Raw genomic sequence first — 25,419 nt, 5'->3', positions numbered from 1 at the left:
TAAAAATACATTTTAATGAACCAATTGTAGAGGACAAAAACGGTTAATTTAATGCAACAAATGTTTCAGGACATTTGATAATGTCCTGGTACAGCCCCTTAACAGGCAATTGTACAACAGTTTATAATAGGTAAACCCAAGGTATTATATAGTACAAATAGTCAAATTTTACTTACAGGGTGGTTTCATTTGAGTTGATCACTTCAATGCGTTGTAAAGGCCCAATGGTTAAGATCATCGCCTGCCACCGTGGGGACCCAGGTTCAAGACCCCGACTGGACCATCCGCCAACATCCCCCGGACTCACGGTTGTGGTTTCCTTGAGCAAGACACTGATACCCCGAAATGCTCCCCGGGCGCTTCAGCTGCCCCCCTGCTCCAGTGTGTTCCACTAACATGTGTATGTTGGTTCACTGTGATGGGTAAAATGCAGAGAACAAATTTCGTGTGCATGCATGCATGTTCATGACAATAAAGGTGATTCTTCTTCGTCTTCTTCTTACCGTCAAGCAGTACAAATTGCTGAAAATCAAATCCCCTTGTTGCCACGTGCCAGCGTGTTTTTCACCTGTATAGCGTTTACTTTAATATTTTTAATAATTCGAATACATAATGACATAAGTGTTATATGAGTTGTTTCTTTGTGACCAGTAGGAGGGGTCGCGTAACGAACGAGTAGGTGTTTGACGTATAGCAAGAGAAAGCGTCGCAAACCAGGTGTTCAGGGCGAAAGGAGGAAGGGTGTCTATGGTAACGAAGGATAAGGTGTTAGCCATAAAGTAGAAGACAGTGTCGCAGACCAGGTGTTCGGATTGGGGGAAACACAACACCGTTCATAACATGGCATTTTATGATACAAACAGGTATTATTTGTTACATATTAAGTGTTTGTTTTCAGGTGTGTTTTTAAAAAAATGTTTTACAGGTTAGGAAAGGGTGTTTTCGTAAGGGGGACATGGGGGAAGGTGATGTCGTAAAGCAGGAGGCAACGTCGCAAACCAGGTGTTTGTCGCGAGAGGAGGGAGGGAGAATAAGATTCTCTGGTAACGAACGCGAAGGTGTTGACCGTAAAGCGGGAGGTAGCGTCGCAAACCAGGTGTTCGGAAAAGAGGAGGGGGGGGGGGGAAGGTGACGTCGTAAAGCAGACATGGGTGGGTGAGGAAGGGGAGGGGGGTGACTCGCGAGTGGCTGTGTGTGTGCTTCAGACTCGCAGCGAGCGAGGCGATCATGGCGGATGGCCCCAGGTGTAAACGCAGAAAACAGGCCAACCCGAAGCGGAGCAGCGGTGAGTTGTTCAACTCCGCCCGGCCCGGGCCACCGCCGCCGCGCGGACCCGGACTCGGACCGGACCCTCACTCTCCTCCTTCCCGGACTTGTTGCGGTCGACTTTGGTGGAGTTTAACGGGGGGCGGTGTGTGTGTGTTTTTCTTTTTTTTTTTGGGTGTACCGTTATACCTGGATGGCGTCTCTCCCTCCGCCTAGCGGTACTCTCTCAGAACCGTTATCCCTTACAATAAATCCGGGAGCGCTTGTTTTGTCACTTGTTTGATTGATTTTCACTACTTTTTGCACTTTTGCAGTTGACTTCCCCCCCCCCCTTTCTCCACAACAACGTGGCTCTCGCTCTCGCTCGCGCTCCGCACTTTTGTTTAACGGCAAGAGGATGAACGCCCGGGCCAGGGCCGGGGCGAGGCTCGACGGGGCTCGGGGAGGGCCGCCGAACCGGGCCGTGGGAGTGCACCGTGGGGTAACGACAACTCGGCGGGGAGTCGCTTTAATGGTCGGACTCTGGCTCTGGACGTCGCGGCTTTTTTGCACGAGGTTTAGTGATGGCAGAGAGATGGGATGTTTATTATTTCGTGGCCACTTCCCCCCCCTCATTCCTCCGCCTCCTTCTCTCCCTCCTCCTCTTCCCTGCTGCTGCACCAAATGTTGCCTCGTTTAAGGTAAGCGTGGAAGTGATTATCCAAAGGAAATAATAAAATAAATAAAATATAAAAGGGGATAATGACTTTTATCGTCGTCGTCATCACACGCACCGGACTCCTTTTACTAATCCGCTAATTCTCCCGCAAACCTGCGTGGAAGTACGTGTCCACGCAACAGAAAGTGGAGCACATGGTAGCGTCTAGTCAGTACGTCACGCACCTGTAAATTCGGCGTCGCTTTGGAGCAGAAAAACTCACGCGCCGTTGTACTTCACGTGCTATGTTTACATTAGCCCGCTAATAATAAGGGACCGTTATTCGCGCGTGTATGAGGGGGCGGAGAACACCTTTCCCCCCCCCTCCCTCTCTCCTGTCGTGATGACGTCACGACGGTGCGTCCGTCCAGGAGCCATCATCATCCCCGTCCTCATCTTCATCCTCCTCCTATTTACCTGAAGGCGGCTCGGCGATGGTTTCGAAAGCGTAAGAATTAACAGAATACCTGCAGAAGCTCGACCGGAAGCGGATCTGGTGGCGCGTGTGTGGCGAGGACCTCGACACGCACACGCACAAGGGGCTGCAAATGACAACCTGCGCAGGTAGCGATGCCTTTTTTTTTTCATGGCCTCCTCTGTTATTATTCTTTTTTGCTTTGATAATCTCGCGGGATTTATGTCATCGTGACTCACTTGTGCGTGATTTTATTTCCTCGCCTCCTTTTTTGTTGTTGTTGTTGTTGTTGCTCGTTTGATTTATGCAAAAAAATATTGCTGCACGCGCGGTGCTTCGCCGTCCATTGTGCTTTGCGGTTCATTCGCACTTTTATCGGCTCAATGGCGGCCGTCACTGCAGTGAAGGGAGGAGGGGTGGGGTCGGGTCGCCCCCTCGCCCCCCTCCCTGGCCCCCACCCTACCCGGCTTGTGGCTCACTCGGTTCCTTCGTGCCGCACAGGTGATGCAAAACCTCAGCCAAGGTGCCTTTTGTGACGCGAGTGGTGCGTTTATGGTCCTGGGAGGACGCGGTGGTGGCCCAAAAACGGGAGCAGGGGAGGTGGCGGGCTCAGGTGTTGTCTCCCCCTTTAACTTATTGCACGAGGCGAAGCCATGTGATGATGATGATAATTATCTGATGATGATGTAGATGAAGACCTGGTTTTAGATGAAAGTGGAAACTGCATGGAACACGTGACGTTTGTATTTGAATAGATTAATTATACAGACTATTAATCCAATGTGGGCTGGACAACATTAATTCAAAATTGCAGTAGAAGGGGGAAAATGTGATACAAACGTGAGAAAAAAGGAATAAGTAATTTTCCCCCAAATGAGAAGTATTTGAAAAAATATATGTATGTAAGGCATATATGGATAAAGTTGAAATGTTACAAGGAAAACTTATAATGTCACAAGAACAAAGGAAATAATACGGGAAAATGCTAAGCACAAAAATCTGTAAAATGTCAAGAATAAAATGAGAACATCATGACACTATTAAAAACAATTGGAAAAAACTAAAATGTCACAAAATAAAGTAATGAATATGTTTTCCTATTAAATATTATGAATACATAAATTATGTATGTATGAAGTACATAATACGATTAAAATGCTTCACGAAAAAAAAGTCCATTGTTACAAGATAAAGTGATTTGTTTGAGAAAAAGGTGAAATGACAAGAATCAAGTCGTAACAGTATGAGAAAAAACATCTGATTATGGGAAAATCAAAATGACAGAATTATGTTAATATTTATATGTATATGATCTATAATACTGGCACGGTGGATGACTGTTTAGAGCGTCTGCCTCACAGTTCTGAGGACCGGGGTTCAATCCCCGGCCCCGCCTGTGTGGAGTTTGCATTTTCTCCCCGTGCCTGCGTGGGTTTTCTCCGGGCACTCCGGTTTCCTCCCACATCCCAAAAACATGCATTAATTGAAGACTCTAAATTGCCCGTAGGTGTGAATGTGAGTGCGAATGGTTGGTTGGTTGTTTGTGCCCTGCGATTGGCTGGCAACCAGTTCAGGGTGTACCCCACCTCCTGCCCGATGATAGCTGGGATAGGCTCCAGCACGCCCGCGACCCGAGTGAGGAGAAGCGGCTCAGAAAATGGATGGATGATCTATAATAATAAGGTTGAAATGTTACAACAATAAGTTTTTCTTTGGAAAAACAGTGAAATTGCAAGAATAAAGTCATAAAAGTATGAGAATAAAATCATGAGACTATTGGGAAAAATAAAAACTATAACTTATTATATAATATTAATAGCGGCACGGTGGTCGACTGGTTAGAGCGTCAGCCTCACAGTTCTGAGGATCCGGGTTCAATCCCCGGCCCCGACTGTGTGGAGTTTGCATGTTCTCCCCGTGCCTGTGTGGGATTTCTCTGGGCACTCCGGTTTCCTCCCACATCACAAAAACATGCATAAATTGGAGACTCTAAATTGCCCGAAGGTGTGACTGTGAGTGCAAATGGTTGTCTGTGTGTATGTGCCCTGCGATTGGCTGGCAACCAGTTCAGGGTGTACCTCGCCTCCTGCCCGATGACAGCTGGGATAGGCTCCAGCACGCCCGCGACCCTAGTGAGGATAAGCGGCTCAGAAAATGGATGGATGGATAATATTAATGTTTAATATTCATTTAAAAAGGATTAAATTTTTCCTTGAGGATTACAATGAGTGTAAGCATAAAAATAATAATAAAAATAAAAATAATAATACAAGAAAGAGGTTTCAATGTCATGAGTGTAATGTGATATTTTTCAGACAGAAAAATTCGGAGAATCAAGTCAGGTTATTAAAGGTTATTAAGTAACAAGGATAAATTCAATTAAAAAGTAGTCCAATTCTGGCAACTAAGTCACAATAATATGAGAATTAAGTCCTAATTTAACAAGAATTAAGTTGTGGTATTACAAAACATAATTTTATTAGAATTAAATTATATGTTTCCACGAGAAAAGTTAAAATTGTCTTTGTGTTGTGCATTATTTCCTGTTTTGGAATCATGTGACTGCCTTTTCGGCCAATCAGCAGTCTCCTCCTCCTCCTCCTCCTACTCACATATCACCCTAATTGTGGCAAATGTGTTTTATTCTATTGTGTATTTCTATATATTTTCATATTGTTTATGATTTTATTTGTTACATGTAGAGCATGTGTGTGGGGTTCAAAGGTCACAAGGCTGTGATTGGATGTTGGTTGCCGCCATGTGATGCTGCCATTACTCTCTCTCTCTTCATGTGTGCGCGTGTAGCAAATCGGATGACAAAGCACAACAGGACGTCTTTAGCAAGTAAGCATCAAGTCCTCCTCCCTTTTTTTGCCTTTGTAGTGCGTGGGGGGGAGGTGTGCCCCGACCACTGCGGCTACTGCTGCTCTGTGACTAATTGAGCAGTCCAGCGTGTGTGTGTTAAAGTGGGGAAACTGCTACTTTCCTTACCAGTTTTGCATAACAGTTTTGTATTGACATGCATTAAGACATCCCTTCCTGTTGTTGCTGTTAATCATGACACAAAAATGCAGTGTCACTAAATAGTCTGAGTCTTAATTGTTTTTGTGTATTTACTATTGAATTTGTATTGTATGAACGCTACATATCGCGGGGCAAAGTGACACTAAAAAAAAGGGGGGGGGAGAGAAATGATAAGAAAAAAGTTGTAATGTTAGCAGCATAAATTTGGAGGGATGCAAGAATAAAGTAGTAAAATTAAGAGAGAAAACTCGCAAAGTTAGCAGAATAGAGTTGACAGGAATAAAATGGTCATATCTCAAATAAGTTATTCTGTTGAAGGAGAAACTTGTAATGTTCCGAGAATTATAGTGTTTTAATATTATGAGGAAAAAGTCAAAATGTTACAAGTAAAAGTTGTAATATTAGCAGAATAAAGTAAATAATAAAGAATGAGAATAAAATAAAATGAGAACGATCTATAGCCGAGTATAAAATATAATTTATTCATAGTTACAAGAATACAGTCGTAAAGTTGTACTAGTTGAAATATTGTAAAAATCAGAAATAGTAGTATTTTCTTTGTTGAAAAAAGCAGCAGAATTACGAGATACATTTCAAAATGTAACCAGAATAAAGACGTGATATCACGCCTATTAATGTCATGAATCAAAGTAATGAGGTTGTATTTTGTTTTTAACAAAAATGTAAAATTAGGAGAATAAAGTCGTAGCAATGGAAACTGGAATTGCTAATAAAGGCTTATTCTATTCTATTTTATTGTATCATATTCTATTCTATTGGATTGTAATTGTATGACTCAGTCAGACCTAATTTAGCACTGGTGTCACATGACTCTTGACGTGCCCTTTATGACTCTTATTTTGCCCGAAAGAGGAAGTGTGCGATTAAACGTGAAAGCACGAGTGTGAGCATTAAACTAGCGTGCTAGCGTGCTAACGTGGCGGCGTCGTGCACTACCGGTGGTGGTGCTGTGGGCGTGGCCTTAGCATCTGGACAATGAAGTGTTTGCATGGGAGCCCTACCACCCCCTCAGCCCCCTTTAAGAGGTCATAGTTCACTCCATTAACGCTCCCCAACCCCGACGCTTTGTTGCACATGTGCAAGTCAGCACAATGCGCTTGCTTAAGTAATCACATTACATCATCATACGCTAAAACGCTATGATGTCATCAGCACGCGTCATGATGCTTCCATTAAGCGAGAGAACTAGCAGTAAGCGAAAGACAAAAGCAGCAAAAGGTGGTTGCAGACTGAACTTTCAGAAGGGGAAAAAAGGGAACAAAAAAGTAATAACCAAAGATAACAATAACAACACCTGCTAATAGAGAGGGGACAGACAGAGAAAAAGGGGAACAAAAAGCAATAAAAACATCTTCTGGTTTGTAGTTTGTGAGGGGAGAGAGGACCAAAAAGCAATAACAAAAGACAACAACAGCAATAATATGCAGTGTAATTAGAGAGGGGACAAACTGAGAGAAGAAAGTGTGCAAAAAAGCAATAACACAAGCCCACAATAGCATTAATATGTAGTTTGACTGTGAGTAGGCAGAGAGAAAAGGTTACAAAAAAACAACAACAACTGAAGACAATAACAGCAATAACGACACCTTCTTGTTCTTATTTTGTGACGGGAGAGTGAACAAAAAGCAATAACAAAAGACAACAATAGCAATAACATCTGCTAGTATTTTGTTCGAGAGGGGACAGACAGAGAGGAGAGAATAAAAAGCAGTAGGAGACAACAGTTGCAAAAATCTTCTGATTAGTTTGTGCGGAGACAGACACAGAGAAGAGAAAACAAACAGCCAGAGCAAGGGACAAAAACTGCAACAACACCTGCTGTTTTGTGTTTTTAGAGGTTGGACAATAAAAAGCAACAACAGCAGCAATAACAACACCTGCTGATGCAGTCTGTACAAAAGAGGCCAAAAAAAAGCAATATCAAAAGACCACAGTAGCAAAAATAAGTAATTTGAGAGGAAACAGACGGAGAGAAGAGAGAGAACAAAAAGCAATGCCAACACCTTGCGCTACTTCATTTTCAAAGCGGCAGTCCGAGAGAAGAGAGCGAAAACAGCAATAGCAAAAGACAACATCAACAACACCTGCTCGTCTGTCTTTTTGTTTTCTTACATTCGTCCATCCATTTTCTGTACCGCTTCTCCTCACTAGGGTCGCGGGGGCATGCTGGATCCTATCCCAGCTATATTCGGGCAAGAGGCGGGGTACACCCTGAACTGGTCGCCAGCCAATCGCAGTTAGTTTTCTTCGTTTGCATCAAAAAGCAACAAAAAAAGACTGAGGAATCTTTTTTATTGTTAGCCCTCATTCTGTTTTTGTTTTGCTTGTTGTCACCTTTCTTTCTAGCAGACATTTTAGCAGCTATACGGTGCAGTATATGCTATATGCAATTTTTAAGCCTTTCCTTCACTTTTAATGGCAACTTTTTAAGCACACCAGATTACTGTTGAGCCAAATCCTTCTTTTAAGGCTTTACAATTCTATAATTATGCAACAGATGAATGGTGATGTTATCACTTCTTCTTTATGTGATGATATTCATCTTTAATCTGCATCTTTTCTTTTGAAACAAAAACAAACAAAACATGTTCTCCAACCTGAAGGAATTTGATCATGGCTTCTGTGTGTGTGTGTTGCCAGAAAAGACAGCTATTCAAAGCGCGTTTGTGTGTGTGTGTGTGTATAAGACAAATCCTCCTCCCCCCATCTATGTGGGCGGTGGGAAAGTCCTGTGTCTCTCTTGTGGCGCTGTTGAATTTGCATATCTCTCCGTCCTACTTTCTCTTTCTTTCTTTGGCTGGGCCTGAGAGGCTCAAAAGAAGCAGCTGGTTCCACTAAAGTGTGTGTCTGTGAGGGGGGGGGGGGGGGGGAGTGAAGCACACCGCAGCGAGCACTTACAGTAGGTAGACTCGCTTACATACCAGGAGTACTACAGCTTGTCTTAAAATTAGACTACAAGACAAATTTGGTCTTTCACGATTGCACTATGTCAGACTAATGCAATAAAATCTTGTATTCCGATACCACCGCATCCCGTTTTTTTACGATCACTGGGCTTTATCTTGTCAACTCAGACGCGACCGGATACACTCGTTACCACGGCCACGACAACAACAACCGATCGACTCGTGTGTATTAAGAACTAAATGGGGGGAAACGTGTATTGGTGCTCGGCAGAGGACTTGCTTGAGGTATGTTCACGTACTTTGAATACGATACGGCTCGCAAGCAAGAAACAAAACGTTATGTAACCTAGCAAGATAGTGCTAACACTAACAGTTGTACCGGCGTTCTGGCGAATCATGCTCTAAAGTTCCGGTGTGTGTGCAGTAATGTAATGACAATAGGGTAATTTAATTACAGTAAGTTAGCACCCATTATTTCTGTCATGTTGTAATTTTGGTTTGACCTGACTAGACCAGTAATTTCCAACCTTTTGTCGGGGACGGCAATGCCGTAAGAGCAGATCCCAAAAATAGACTCTAGATAAAAGGTCCAACAACAATTTAAATTCAACGAAAGAGCATGTGATGGCGAGACGGACGTACTAAGCCAAAGGGACTCACAACCAGAGAGAATCAAAAAAGGGATAACACAGGGGGACACGACAAAAGGTCTGTGTGGTAAACGATATACTAGCAGAGCAACTAAGTTGAGACAGAGGACAAACGTCGGCTGCGAACACGGGGCAAAATCGGGTGAATATTCCGACAGCCGCACACTGTCACGGTGGCCCCAAAAAGGCTGATGATGACAATTCACGACAGGTGTGTTACCGATGTCAACGGCCACCATTGCTCACCCAGACACTGCAACACAAAGAAAAACAATTGGAAAAACAGGGTCATGACACCTTTATGGAGCCAAGGCACATATTTTACAATTGAAAAATCTCACGGCACACCAACAAACAAAAATGTCACAAAAAATGGACACATTAATCAGTGTATTTACTTTCTGTCATCTAATAGAAGAGCATTTATTTTTTCTGTCTGTCACTATGCCTCACTGGCACAAATAGATGAACAAAGATATCCATCCATCCATTTTCTTTACCGCTTATCCTCACTAGGGTCGCGGGCTGCTGGAGCCTATCCCAGCTATCTTCGGGCGGGAGGCGAGGTACACCCTGAACCGGTCGGCAGCCAAATGTATTGTAAATATAATTTTTTGAGCAGTTAAATAAATGAACAAGTCATTTATTATATATTTTTTATTATTGTAATATAGTTGTCTTAACATTTTGCAGTCATAAAAACCACAAATGAGGAATGTCACATTATTATTATTATTATTATTGCAGGTTATGTATTTTTTCAATTATTCTCATTATTTTTCTTAATTTGTGTTCAACTCTTCAATTTGTGTTTTTAATTTCAACAACAGAATTGCACTCACCCTGGTCATGTTTACAATGGCCACTTATTGCTCGGCAGAGATCGTTGGCGTCAAGCTGACCAAATCATAAACAAAGAAATTCAGTAGTGAAAATTGTAATAATATTTATTTATTTATTATTTTTGTAGTTATTTTTATTTTTTATTTGTTTGCAAGGACAACTTGTTGCTAGGCAGAGTTCGTGAGGCTCAAGACAAAAAAGAGATAATACAATTTTCAGAATGAATGTTTTAGAAATTACTTACAACAAAATTGTGATAATTAGTTTTTATTCTTATTATATTTTTGTTTACTTACTCTATAATTTTGTGATTTAATTGTCAGAATGAAGGCTATTTTAAAATTTAAATCTACTACTAAAATGTAAATGTTTTTAAAATGTTACCATTACATTTTGTATTTATTGTTGTAACTATACATATTTTATTATTTTATTTTTGTACAGTTTTAATAATGTTAAATAAACAGAATTGTTTGGTTCCTGAGGGCTGAAGCCTACCAAAAAGAAAAAGGAATACATTATTTTTTTTATTATATTGATTTAGGATACAAAAAAAAGCAAAGCAAAGCAAATTTATTTATATTGCGCATTTCCTACACAAGGTAACTCAATGTGCTTTACATGATTAAAAGCATTTAAAAACAAAGTAAAAAAAACAGCTTATAAACATTTAAAACAAAGAGGAAAAATCAATAAATAAAAAATAACATTAAAAAAGTAAATTAAATAAAAATACAATAAGACTAAAGTGTGATTATAAATTATTCCTTATTTTTTTGTATTATTTACATATTTTGTCAATCTGTCACATTTGCAAGGACCACTTGTCACAAGGCAGAGTGCAACAGTGCAAACAACAGAGTGAATATATATGTATACATATATATATATATATATATACATATATATATATATATATATATATATATACACATATATATATATATATATATATATATATATATATATATATATATATATATATATATATACATATACATATATATATATATATATATATATATGTATATATATGTGTGTTCTTTGCACCGACTGGTTAGCGCGTCTGCCTCACAGTTCTGAGGACTCGGGTACAAATCCGGCCTCGCCTGTGTTTTGCATGTTCTACCCGTGCCTGCGTGGGTTTTCTCTGAGTACTCCGGTTTCCTCCCACATTCCAAAAACATACATGGTAGGTTGATTGAAGACTCTAAATTGTCCGTAGGTGTGAATGTGAGTGCGAATGGTTGTTTGTTTCTATGTGCCCTGCAATTGGCTGACGACTAGTTCAGGGTGTACCCCACCCTTTGCCCTAAGTCAGGTGGGATAGGCTCCAGCTTGCTCGGGGCCCTAGTGAGGATAAGCGGTATGGAAAATGAATTAATGAATATAAGACACACATACACAATCACACATATATATGCTAACACGCTTCGTTTTTAGCATTGTAAAAAATATTGTTGTAACTGCTGTTGTAATGTGGAAGCCAAGTGATTGAATTACAGGTGTGTGCATATGTGTGTGTGGGCGTCTGTGTGTGTCTCGGGGGTCCGTGTTGATGAATCAGTTAGCGTCAAGTGTCGGCGCCTCCGAGACCGCCGAGTCCCCGTGGAGGAGCGCTAATGGAGGCCACTCAGGGAGGCCTGATAGACGGCAGGTGATGCTGTTGTAATAGAGGTGGCTAGTGCGCTACATGCTAACTGCACTCACTGCTTGTTAACATCACACACGAGCGTTCTTCCTGTCTGATGGCGCCTTGTCAAAGTAAAAGCAATGTTCAAAAAGTGCCTTCTTGTAAAAGTTTGAATGTGCGTGATGACCTTTAGTTGAACTGCATGTCACATTTTCCTTCCGCTCCCCCCGCCCTGCATTGTGTTTGAAGAAACACACGCACACACACATGCACGTACAGTGGATATAAAAAGTCAACACACCCCTGTTCAAATACCAAATTTTGTGATATACAAAAATGACACCAAGATAAATTATTTCAAAAACGTTTTGCACCATTGATGTGATCTACAACATGTACAACGTGCCTATGTAATTTTTTACATAATTACATACTTAATGGTATACAAAAATTAACAAGTGAGATAATGTGGTTGTGTGCACACCCTCTTATAACTGTGATGTCGCTGTGTTCAGAATGAACTAATCACATTCAAACTCATGTTAAAAGGAGTCAGCACACATCACTCGTTCCTCTGATTGAACCCAAATAAAGTTTAGGCTGTTATAGTAGGCTTTTTCTGACTGCATGCAAGAAGTCCAAATATGGTGACACCCTCATGTCGTCCGTCTGTCTGTCCATAATCTATTATCTATAATCTATAATCTATTTTATCTATCTATCTATCTATCTATCTATCTATCTATCTATCTATCTATCTATCTATCTATCTATCTATCTATCTATCTATCTATCTATCTATCTATCTATCTATCTATCTATCTGTCTGTCTCTCTTTCGCTATCTATCTATCTATCTATCTATCTATCTATCTATCTATCTATCTATCTATCTATCTATCTATCTATCTATCTATCTATCTCTTTCGCTATCTATCTATCTATCTATCTATCTATCTATCTATCTATCTATCTATCTATCTATCTATCTATCTATCTATCTATCTATCTATCTATCTATCTATCTATCTATCTATCTATCTACAGTTCTGCTCACCTTGATTGGCACCCATGAAGCTTGCGTACTAAATCTGGAATATCTCCTGTAGAAAATGAATCAAGTGAAACATTTTCTAAAGACAACTTGTGTTTGATACAAAAGAGCAAATGATAAACAACATTGTATGGACAGATGAAACAAAAATAGAGCTTTTTGGGAATGCACACAAACAGTATGTTTACAGATGGCGCAATGAAGCCTTTAAGGTGAAGAGCACCCTGCCAACATTTAAGCATGGTGGAGGAGCCATAATACTGTGGGGCTGCTTTGCCACATCTGGTACTGGAGGCCTTGACTGTATCACAGGCATCATGAAATCAGAAAATCATCAAGAGATTTTAGAGCGAAATGTCTTACCCAGTGTAAGAAACTTGGTTTGAGGCAAAGATCATGGGTCCCCCAGCAAGACAAAGCACACATCCAAAAGCGCACAGGAATGGTAGAAAAGGAAAAAGCTGACTGTTTTAAAATGGCCAGCAATGAGTCCTGATCTCAATCCAATTGAAAATCTTTAGGGGGAGCTGAAATCTGCTATTGGGGAAAAGAACCCTGCAAATGTTAAAGCGCTTGAACAAATTGCAAAGGAAGAATGGAAGAAAATACAACCTGAGAAGCGCAAAAAGCTTATAGATGGAAACAAGAAACGCTGTCATCGCTCCCTATGGGTGTGCAACCAAATATTAAGGAAGGGTGCCAAAATTGCTGCAGATTGCTGTTTTATGTTTTTTTTTTTCGTTTTTTTTCTTTGAAATTACAATATCTAAATTGAATTTTTTATTTTTTTTTAAATTACTGTGGAACTCCAGTTAAAAGATCCGAGTGACATAAGTTAGGTACATTTCCATTTATTTCTGAAGGATTATGCAAAAATCGAAGGCGCCCCAATAATGGTGAGGACAACTATCTATCTTATCAATCATCCCGCCTTCTTTTCTCACCCTTTTCACCTCATCTCTCACCAAACCCTCCCTATACTTCCCTTAAATAGTGGACAAAGGACTATACATTCAATGTTATGTATTATGCTCAATGCAATGTTATATAAACACAATAATTAGTGGTTATTTTTAGAATAAGAACACTTCCTGCAGGGCCTTGGAGAGGCTGTAACGCTCTGCTGAGAAACATGCACGCACGCACACACGCGCGCGTGCACGCGCACACACACACGCACACACACACACACACACACACATTGTTCAAGTGTGAGCCTCTATAACGAGCAGGTGACTGGATTCATTAGTTACACACTTGACCTCCAGTGCACTGCGACTCGTAGAGAAAGTGTTAGCGCAAATGCTAAAGCTAAAGTGACGATGTCATACCTGGCGAGGGACATCCAGTTTCCCCCCAACGTGGGTGTTGTGCCATACAGCACTTACTCTGCGTGCATGTGTGTAGGTGTGTGTTAAATTACTCCACCGTAATCGCGACATAGTGAGTCATCTTAACGTGAGTGCATCACCTGAGCAGGAAGTGACAGCAGGACACAAACAGGAAGTGACCGCTTTTAACCCCACTTCCCGAAGTGTCACTTACTGCACATGCACCTAGCTTCCTCGTACATCACTTCCTGTGTTGATGGCGCGTGTGCTGATAGACTGTAGGCCAAATGTGTACGTGACGACATAAGAGATTGGACACAACAGTTCCTATGGAGCAGTGTCTCCTGAGTAGTGTGTATCCTATGTAATACTACATGCAGAACAGTACTACAAAGGATACAGGACTCCTTAGGATACAGTACTACATAGGAAACAGTACTGCTTCGATAACAGTACTACATCGGATACATTACTAATACATTACTACTTAAATTGCAGTACTACATATTACATTAGATTTGGAGTGCTACTTTAGAATACAGGACTGCTTTGGAGAAACATGATTTAGGATACACACTACTACATAGGATATAGTAGTACATAAACTACATTACTCCACTGAATACAGTACTTAGATTGCAGTACTACATAAGATGAGTACGACATAGGAAATAGGACTTCTTAGGAGACACTTGACAACTTAGGATGTGTACTACTCCATAGGATACAGTACTTCATAGTATACATTACTGCATAGAGTACAGTACTACATGAGGATGCAGGATATAGGACTACATAGCATACAAGTATGCATAGGATGCAGGTCTACCTAGGACACAGAACTAGAGTAAATAGGATAAAGTACTACTTAGGATACAGAACTGCATAAGATACTACTCATACTACGTTTAATACAGTACTACACAGGGGACATTACTATATAGGATAAAGGACTACATAAGTTACATTATTTACTGTATGTAGGGAGTACTATATCCTATGCAGTGTTGTATTCTAAGTAGTCTTGTGTATGCTAAATAGTACAGTATCTATGTAGTGTATTCTAAGTAGGATTGATATGCAGCATCATACACAGGACTGCTTAGGATATAGGACTACATAGTCAGGACAAGATAGGACTATTTAGGATGTGCAGGGCTACTTAGGATACACACGACTGCATATGACACAACACTACGTAGGATAAAGAAATACAAGGATATGTCACTTCATACGATACAATACTACATAGGTTATACATGACTAGGATACACACTACTACTACATAGGACATATTTGACTATTTAGGATACACATTACTACATAGGAAAAGGCCCTCCATAGGATAGAGGATTACATAGAATACAGATGGCTCGTGCTGTCACGATGAAATGTTTTTGGAATTGATTCGCATATTGATTATTGACCTAATAATCGAATAATAATGCTATTAAATTTATTTTTTTAAAATTACTACTAACATGTATTTTGTTCTCATTTATGAGAGATGGACTCCAACTCTTAAACTGCATATGTTGGTACTGAGTGTATGGGTATAAATTTGGTGTACAGAATCTGAGACAGCAAAATGCTAAACGCTGAATGGTTAGCAATCGCGATTATCATTAGCACATTAAAAAAAAAAAAAGCTGACTACAATTCAGCTCACTCATAATTATATTATGTTATGTTATATAGATCTAACTGTGTCTTATTAATCACTTAAAGACGTTCCATTGTCGTTTTTGGCCAAGTTTATTATTGCCCCAACATTGCATCCGCCTGCAATACATGTTCGTGTAAAACATGGGTTCTGGCAGCAAACATGGTTCCGGGCAGAACTTTTTTTTTTTCTTTTCTGGTCCCTGCGTAGCTTCGAGGCAGAAATTTTGTGTCGACCTATTTTTGACGTCGGCTTAGCCGGGTTATTTAATTTTTTCCCCACAGGCCTACACATGGCTACTTAGGATATATATGATACAATACAACATAGGGTACAATAGTAGTGTATCCTATGTAGTAATGTGTATTGTATGTAGTCCTGTAGCCTACTGAGTTTTTTGTCTCCTAACTGCTACTCCATAAAGTACAGATATATCACTACATAAGATACACTACGGCATAGGATATACAGCAACAGTATTACAGTACGTAGGATACACTTCAACATCGAATACAGGATTACAGTAGTTAGATTACAACATACGATACACTATGAAATATGACATGATGCACCACAACTCAGGATATAATACTACATATGGTTCATGGCTCTGGTTAGAGCGTCTGCCTCACAGTTCTGAGGACCAGGGTTCAATCCCCGGCCCCGCCTGTGTGGAGTTTGCATGTTCTCCCCGTGCCTGCGTGGGTTTTCTCCGGGCACTCCGGTTTCCTCCCACATCCCAAAAACATCCATGGTAGGTTAATTGAAAACTCTAAATTGCCCGTAGGTGTGAATGTGAGTGCAAATGGTGGTTTGTTTGTTTGTGCCCTGCGATTGGCTGGCAACCAGTTCAGGGTGTACCCCGCCTCTTGCCCGATGATAGCTGGAATAGGCTCCAGCACGCCCGCGACCCTAGTGAGGAGAAGCGGCTCTGAAAATGGATGGATGGATAGCTAAGCTATGAGGTAAAAGGGGAAAATGGGCGACTGTGCCTTTAAGAGGGCCTGCAGCTGCTCTCTACGTTGAAGTCTGGTCACATCTAGTTGCAGACATGCACACACACACACACACACACATATACACACAAGCACACATATACATATATACATGAACACACACACACGTACACACAGTGGGGTAATTGTCTGTTGGGGGCTTGGCGGGCTTCCCATGCTGCACAGCTGCACTGGGTCAACACACGTACACGCATTAGTTGGGGTCTGGTGATGGAGTGTGATGCTTCACATCAATTTCCTCACCTGTAGCGACCACTCGTGGACTTGCTCGTTGTCGTGTTTGTGCGCTACCTACTGTACCTACCGCGCAGTGGACCTTGGTGTTTTGCTCGTGACTTCCTGTTTGGGGTCACTGGTGTGGGCGTGGTGTCCACTCGTGTGAACTCCGGTGAGATCTGTTGTGAACCGGAAGTGCTGGCAGACCCTTACACAATAAGTTGCTGCATTTATTCATGACTAATTATGTATATCTAAATTCTGGTTTTTACTAAACACACATACACACACACACACATTACATACATTACATACTGAACATAGACACACGCTTACATAGACACAGCTGTCATTGACCCATTCTGACATACTTAATTACATAATTATATACTTTGACAGAAATGTTTACATAATTATGATCTAAATTACATACATATATAGACATGTTTACATACTTAATTACAGACTTGCATCAATGCACGCAGTACATAAAAAATTACATAGACACATTTATACATAATGACATACTTACATGGACACATTCAAAAATTATTGCTTACTTATTTACATACATAGACACATACATAGTTAATTATAGGGAAAGTTGTGGGTATACACATACTGAAATAAATGGTTAAATATTTGTTTAAATATTTTCATAGCTACATAGACATATCGTTACATAATTACATACTTAATGGCCACATCAGAATCAGAATCATCTTTATTTGCCAAGTATGTCCAAAAAACACACAAGGAATTTGTCTCCGGTAGTACAACAACAGACAGTAGTAGTACAACAACAGACAGTCAATTGACAGAGAAGACTTTTAAGACATAAAGACATTAAAGAAAAACAGTCACTGAGCAATAAATGGTTGCTAGTTATCTGGTAATGCCGGTACAATTTATTATTATTATTTTTTTTTGACAATTGTGCAAAAAGATGCAGAGTCCTCCAGCACTTAGAGCAGTTCGAATGACTAATGTCGCAATAGTCCGGTGCAATGACCATTGTGCAAAGGGCGCCGAGACTTCAAGGAGTGTATGTAGTTTAAAGTGACGAGTAGCGCGATAATCTGGGACAATGTTGATTGTGCAAATGTTGCAGATACTCCTCAATCAGTGTGGAAATTGAGCAGATGCTACTCTGTCATGAGTGGCCTGTTTTGGTCAACAACAGATATGCAAATAGTGCAGCGTGGCGAGACTACTACAGTGAGTGCACGAGTAATATATAATTGGCCCGACAGAAATGTGACAACAAACTCAGACAAAAGAAATTGGCAGCATGTTGCAATGGAATTGTAAGTTAGCTGTTTAAGAAGTTGATGGCAAGAGGGAAGGAGCTGTTGGAATGTCTGCTAGTTCTCGTTTCCATTGATTGGTAGCACCTACCTGAGGGAAGGAGCCGGAAGAGCCGGTGACCGGGATGTGGAGGGTCCGAGAGGATTTTGCATGCTCTTGTCTTAGTTCTGGCAGCGTGCAAGTCCTTAAGGGTGGGTCGGGGGGTACCGATAATCCTTTCAGCAGTTTTGATTGTCCGTTGCAGTCGGAGTTTGTCCTTTTTTGTAGCAGCACCAAACTAGACTATGATGGAAGAACACAGGACTGATTCGATGACCGCTGTGTAGAACTGCCTCAGCAGCTCCCGTGGCAGGCCGTGCTTTTTCAGAAGCCGCAGGAAGTACATCCTTTGCTGGGCCTTTTTGAGGAGGAGTTGATGTTGATCGCCCAATTCAGGTCCTGAGAGACTGTAATTCCCAGGAACCTGAAGGTCTCGACGGTTGACACAAGGCAGCTGGACAGCGTGAGGGCCTCCTGAAGTCCACGATGATCTCTTCAGTCTTGAGCGTGTTCAGCTCCAGGTTGTGTCGGCCGCACCACAGCTCCAGCTGCTCCACTTCCTGTCGATATCCAGACTCGTCACCGTCCTTGATGAGGCCGATGACAGTGGTGTCATCTGCAAATTTCAGGAGTTTGAGGTGCAGTCGTTCGTGTAGAGAGAGAGAGAGCAGCGGAGAGAGGACAAAACCTTGGGGTGCCGCAGTGCTGATGCTGCGTGTGGATGAGGTGGTGTCCTCCAGCCTCACCTGCTGTGTCCTGCCCGTCAGGAAGCTGTAAATCCACTGGCAGATGACAGGTGAGACGCTGAGCTGGAGAAGTTTGGAGGAAAGGAGTTCAGGGATGATGGTGTTGAATGCTGAGCTGAAGTCCACAAACAGGATCCTCGCATAGGTCCCTGCACTGTCGAGGTGATCTAGGAGGAAGTGCAGTCCCATGTTGACTGCATCATCCGCAGACCTGCAGGGGGTCCAGCAGGGGACCTGTGACGCTCTTGAGGTCTGTCCAGCACGAGACGTTCAAAGGACTTCATGACCACAGATGTCAGGGCGACAGGCGACTGTAGTCATTCAGACCTAAGATTGTAGTTTTCTTGGGGAATGGGATGATGGTGCAGCGTTTGAAACAGGATGCTACTTTGCAAAGTTCCAAAGATCTATTGAAAATCTGAGTGAAGACTGGAGCGAGCTGGTCCGCGCAGACTTTGAGGCAGGATGGGGACACAAGGTCCGGGCCTGCCGCTTTGTTAATCTTTTGTTGTTTGAAGATGTGTCTCACATTTTGTTCGTGGATGGTCAACGCAGAAGTCAGAGGTGTGATTGTGGTCAGTGGTGCGGCTGGGTGGGTGTGGGCTGTGAAAGTGTCTTTTTCAAATCTGCAGTAGAAGGTATTCAAGTCGTTGGCTAGTGTGCTATTGTTCTCAGCTTGGGAGGATCGTCGCTTGTAATTGGTCAGCGATTGTAATGCATGCCAGACTGAATTAGAGTCCTTAGCACTAAACTGTTTTTCCAACTTTGCTGCAGAGTTCCTCTTTGCAATGTTAATTTCTTTAGTCAGCAGGTTTCTAGCTCGATTATACAGGGCCCTGTCCCCGCTTTGACATGCGTCCTCCTTAGCTTGACAAAGTTGCATACTTACATGGACACATGCTTACATACTTTATTACCTACTTTACAACACAGACATTCCAACGACCCTAGTGAGGATAAGCAGTACAGAAAATGGATGGACAACACAGACATATTTAAATAATGACATACTTATTTGCATACATACTTGTGACTGATAATTGCAACGATGTGTTAATGTGACTTTTAAGTCTGTCTGTTTCTTTTCCTGTTGACTTCTGTCCCCTCGCAGTGACGAACGTAAACGGCGGCTTGGAGGCCAGCAGCTCCGACTCGGACGATGACGACAAGCTACACATCGTGGAGGACGAAAGCCCGCCTGACGGCGAAGAGACCGCGGTGGCGAGGGGGGGCCGCCGCGACGCCAAAGACGCGACAGACGCCAACAACGCAGTATTAACACACAATGGAGCCTGGAACGGAGGTAAGAGTCACGATTGGTAATTGTATAATATCGGACTGGACCCAAAAGCAGGCGGAGGTGGAGGAAGTAGATGAGAAGGGTTTAATGTGTAGAAGCTCGGGGTTAGGTAGGACATCTGAGGAGTCCGTTGGAACAAGGAAGGTGCAGGTAGCGGGAGCGTGGGCAGGTGGAAGAGCTTTGACGGCGTGGCAGGAGGAAGCAGCGGAGAGGGAGACACGGAAGGAGCACTGGGGACGGAGGAGGACACAAGAGGATTAGTACAATGCGGGTAGCCAAGTAATCAAAGGAACACACGAAAAGGAATCATGACAGCCGGCCTGTGTACAACGAACGAGCGTCAATACTCTCTGGCTGGATTCCTGGATCTGGCAGGCTTAAACGCAGGCAGTGATGAGTGCTGATTGGGGACAGGTGCGCAGACGAGGGTTGGTAATTGCTGGGGGGGGAGAGAGAGAGAGAGAGAGAGAGAGAGAGAGAGAGCAGGGATGGAAGGCTCTACGAAGGAAAGGTGGAAGGTAGGAATGTAGTGAGGAAGAAAGGAAGGTTAGAAAGGAAGATTGGGAGAAAGTGAGGGAGGAATGGGAGAAAGGAAAGAAGGGAGTAATGATGGAAGGGAGGAAGGAATAAAGGTTGGAAGCAAAAAAGTGAGGGTGGGAGGAAAGATGTAAGGAAGGGAGAAAGAGAGGAGAAAATGAAAGGAGGAATGTAGGACTAAAGTGAGTGAGCAAGGAACCTTGGAAGGAAAGAAATGATGGTGGGACAAAGGAAGGAATGCTGGAAGGAAAGGATAGGAGAAAGATGGAACGATGAAGAATAAAGACTGGAAGGAAAGAAGGATGGTAGGGACGGAAGGTGGGAGGAAGGATATAAGGAAGAATGGAAGGGAGAAAGGAAGGAAAGAGTAAGGTTGTAAGAAAGAAGGAACGGTGGGAGGAAGGAAGAAAATGGAAGATAGGAAGGAAAGAAGGAAGGGAAAAAGGATCGAGCAAAGGAAGGAGGAAGGAATGAAAGATAGAAGGACGGAATCAAGATAGAAGGAAGAAAGGAAGGATGAGAGGGATGAAGGAAGGATGAATTGAAGAAAGGAAACAAAAGATCACCCAAAAGGAATAAGGGAAGGAAGGTAAGAAGTAAAAGAGGAAAGATGAAGGAAACGTGGAAGGAAGGACTGAAGATAGGAAGGAAGGATGAGTGGAAGGCATTTGTAGTCCATTTTTGGGGGTGCTGAAGCACCCCCAAAAATAGATCCCAGCACCCCTAACATTTGAGAGATCCAATTTTGTTTTTAAATTGTATGTCATTTTCAAACAACCTCGAAAAGTGGAAACCCACAGTGCTAGTTGTTTGTAACATAACGTAAGAGCGTAACAGCAAAAGTACAGCACCCCAACTAACAAATGTTTTGCGCCACCTAATCCCTCCCACCTTTCCTTGATTGGGCTCTGAGCTTTCTACTTGCACAGAACAATACTCTGCCTTCAGTGATATGGTGTAAGTCCTGGCTTAAACCACGATTTGTGGCACATTTCTTCACTACAACCACTCAATAGCAACGGACTATTTCACTACCAGTCCTCATTTTTGCTGCATTTAATCGTAGCTCACTGTTTATGTTGTTTGGTAGGAGCTAGCTGACATTCTTTTTTTCTAGCTAGGAAATGATTCACACGGTGGTCGACTGGTTAGAGCGTCTGCCTCACAGTTCTGAGGACCGGGGTTCAATCCCCGGCTCCACCTGTGTGGAGTTTGCATGTTCTCCCCGTGCCTGCGTGGGTTTTCTCCGGGCACTCCGGTTTCCTCCCACATCCCAAAAACAAGCATGCTAGGTTAATTGAAGACTCTAAATTGCCCCTCAGTGTGAATGTGAGTGCGAATGGTTGTTTGTTTGTATGTGCCCTGCGATTGGCTGGCAACCAGTTCAGGGTGTACCCCACCTCCTGCCCGATGATAGCTGGGATTGGCTCCAGCAATCCCGCAACCCTAGTGAGGATAAGCGGCTCAGAAAATGGATGGATGGAAATGATTCAGGTGGCCACTGTCCTCTGTTTGAATTGAAATGAGAGAAGTTAGTTGTTGTGTCATGTACGGTGTACATGTGATAATATTAAAGCCGAGGTGCTACTGAATAGCTTACTGACTCTCAGGGGCGGACTAGGGAGTAAAAGTGGCCTGGGAGTCATGGACAGACCGGCACAGTTCATACGCGCCGTGGGGAGCCAGCCAGCTGGCAACACTTTTGGACCATAATTCAGGGAGTAGTTAAGAACCTCAAAAACCTAAAATGAAAAATATAAACAAAGACAAAAGGAACAAAGTAACAGTAACATTATACACAGTTTGAACATTAACAGTGTTCTTAAATATAGTCAAAATGTACATAAGTAATGAATTCGATTCAAATATTTTGAAGACAAAAGTAAAACATTGTACCCAAGTAAATATTGGGACACAAAGAATTCTAAAATTCTTAAATGCAACTGTAAGAAACTTAAAGGTTATATACAACAGAACTGTACTCAACAAATATACTGTACTGGATAAAAAAAAAGGTTTAAGCCACTGTAACATTGTTCACATTTTGAACATTTCATTCAGAGATTGTCACACACCAATAAACAGAGCCGGCGTAACACTAGAGGTACCCAAACCACACTTTGACAATCACTGAACTGGAGACAATTTGAGGGTCACAGTCCTCTCGGGAGTCCCCTCTGGACCATGCATGCTGGCCTATGATTGACAGACAACAAAATATGGATATACACGTTATTGAAATTTTATTGACATGACATCCTGTGCAGAAGGACTGACGAAACCAGACACAAAAACAATGAGACTGCCTAATTTATCAAATGTTCATCATCAAGAGATATTAACATCATGCACACTACACCTAAGACAAACTGAACTAAGATAAATGAGAAAGTTCATTAAGACGTGGTAACAAATTCTATCTTATAGCTATACATGTTTATTTATCACAAGTCATATTGCAATATTGCAGTTTTTCTCATTCTGTGCCGGCCTAATACACACTCTAGAAAGAAATGACTGATTAATAAGCTATTTATTCATTCATAATCAAGTTAGATTTCAACCAGAAATCATCAGTAAGCAGGTTGACAAATATAGGAAAACATTTGGTCATTGAACGATGCTAATTTTGAACTCTGTGAAATGTAGGCGCAGGCAGCTCACACGACGAGGCTAGAGTCAGCACATCACGCCATAATGTTAGCCAAATAAGCATTTTCACGTAAAGCATCACAAAGTTTCAAACATAACTTACCATTATATCACAAGGGTTTTCATGTTTATTTGTCTGTTGAGGAGTAGGCTAGCCGCGGCTTGCGCTGGCAACGGACTCCTGTGTGGCGGTTGCCAAACTCGAACGACCGCCAAATTATGTGTCCCCAGCACTTCCTCGAGCGATTTTAATATATATATTTTTTTAATCTCTCAACTTCTCAGCAGCACCTTTTCGTTTTGGAGGTTGTTTTTTTTCATGTCCATCTTAACTCTGGTCCGGCTGGCTATCTATCTACAGGTTCTAGTACAGTTAGCTGAAGAGTGATTGGCAGGTGATGGTCAGCCGCAACAGCTAGGGGAAAAAGGTGGGACATTAACATATGTAATATGTAATTTGATTGGCTCAGCATAGACAGTAGTAGGCGAAAACATGTAAGTACAGTATACCCTCTCATCGCAACAATGGGCCCACGAGTCACAACACTAACCCCCCGCCCGCACCCCTCCTAGTGGACAACAAAGCTTGTTGGCTGACGGCTGTGGTGCTAGACTCCCCCCCCCCCTTTTCTGTTTCATTTGCTTCTTCCTCTTGTGGCCACTGGCCCATCGTCCCACCGGTCCACCGGGGATATCCCCAGTCTCCCCGTACGCCAGTCTGCCCTTGCTGACTGGCACAGGTTTGTAGCCCATTTTTGGGTTAAAATGAAATCCCAACACCCTTAAACCTCTTATCCTAGAATCGCCCCCTAATTGGATAGAAGAAAGAAATCAAGAATATATGAAAGGAGGGAAGGGAGGAAGAAAAGGTAAGACATACATATTGGGACACCTTCAAGGAATTGAGAAAAATGAAGAAAATATGGACAAAAGTGATTGGATACCCACAGGAAGTAAAAAGTGAAGAAAATGTAGAGTTTGAACCAAAGCACTGAGACAGAAAGAAAGAAAATTGAAGAAAGCACTTGAAAGAAAAAGAACCACTGGTGTGTCGGCAGGTGGAGGTGACGACTGAAGAAGGGAAGCAGATGTGGAAAAATTGGGATGATGAGGTCATGGGAAGCCCAGATCATGTGGCTAAACACACGCACACACACACGGCTGGCTTCACCTGTCCCTGACCGAGCTTTTGCAGGAAGAGGGGCTCGTCTGGCTTCCATTATAATCCTTTGTCTCCATGGCAATGCGGAAAACCTTCTGAGAGGGGGGAAAAAAAAGTTCAACAACACACACACATACACGCACGCACTCACGCACCTGCACACAGTTCCCATTCCTAAAACACATGACACGGGTGACGCAACGCATGTCTGTCTGTCAGCCATTGTGCATGTTCCATACGTGGGAAAATCCAGATTAAAATAACAACACCTTGACTCGGGATGCCGTGGCTGTAAACAAGCCCAACAGAGGCTTATTTTATCTTAGTTTATCTTCATTCATCTTAGCTTACTTTAGCTTGGTCTAGCCTAGCCTGCTAACATGGCTAGAACATGCAACTGAGACTACAAACCTGAGCATTGCTAATGTGAGCTAAAGGTAGTTCTAGACTTTTGAAATTAATTTATTGAAGGAAGGTAGGAAAGAGGCAATAAGGATGGATGGAAGGAGGAAGGGAGGGAGAAGGGAAGGAAAGAAGGTAAAGGAATGTATGAAAGGAACGAAGGAAAGACGGATGAATAGAAGGAAGGCAACAAGGATTGTATGAAAGGATGGATGGAAGGTAATAAGAATGGAGGCTGAAGGGTTGGAAGAGAGAAAGGATAGGAAAGAAATCATGCTGATGAAAGGGAGGAATGATGAAGGAAAGATCCAAGCAATAAAGAATAGAGGAAGGGAAAAAAAGGGATGGTGAGAAAGAAAGGAGGGACAGAAGAAGGAAGGAAGGCAGAGAGGAAGGAAGGATGCCACAATGGAAGGAAAGAAACAAGGATGGATGAAAAGATGGAAGGAAGACTGGAAGGGAAGAAAGAAGGATGGAAGTCAGGACTGAAGGATGATAAATGAAAGGAAGGAGAGAAGGAACAAAGGATGATGAAGGAG

General features: G+C 42.2%; 1 protein-coding gene across 4 annotated transcripts in view; it reads left to right on the top strand.

The window, feature by feature from the left end:
- Positions 1 to 1,170: 1,170 nt before the first annotated feature.
- LOC133411326 (zinc finger E-box-binding homeobox 1-like) overlaps positions 1,171 to 25,419 on the top strand; it is a 38,611-nt gene continuing 14,362 nt past the window's right edge. The window contains exons 1-3 of one of the 4 annotated variants that reach the window (XM_061693563.1): positions 1,222 to 1,285; positions 2,387 to 2,527; positions 19,939 to 20,130. In XM_061693563.1, the coding sequence (XP_061549547.1) occupies positions 2,512 to 2,527; positions 19,939 to 20,130 (208 nt within the window). In that variant the 5' untranslated portion in view covers positions 1,222 to 1,285; positions 2,387 to 2,511. Of the gene's footprint in view, positions 1,286 to 1,580; positions 2,528 to 4,830; positions 5,223 to 19,938; positions 20,131 to 25,419 lie in introns of those variants that run through there. The other 3 variants (XM_061693562.1, XM_061693561.1, XM_061693560.1) reach the window with 3 other exon arrangements.

This window comes from Phycodurus eques, chromosome 13, assembly GCF_024500275.1.
Source record: "Phycodurus eques isolate BA_2022a chromosome 13, UOR_Pequ_1.1, whole genome shotgun sequence".
Lineage (NCBI taxonomy): Eukaryota > Metazoa > Chordata > Actinopteri > Syngnathiformes > Syngnathidae > Phycodurus > Phycodurus eques.
Note: the sequence above shows the minus strand (reverse complement) of the source record. Positions and strands in the feature narration are given on the sequence as shown.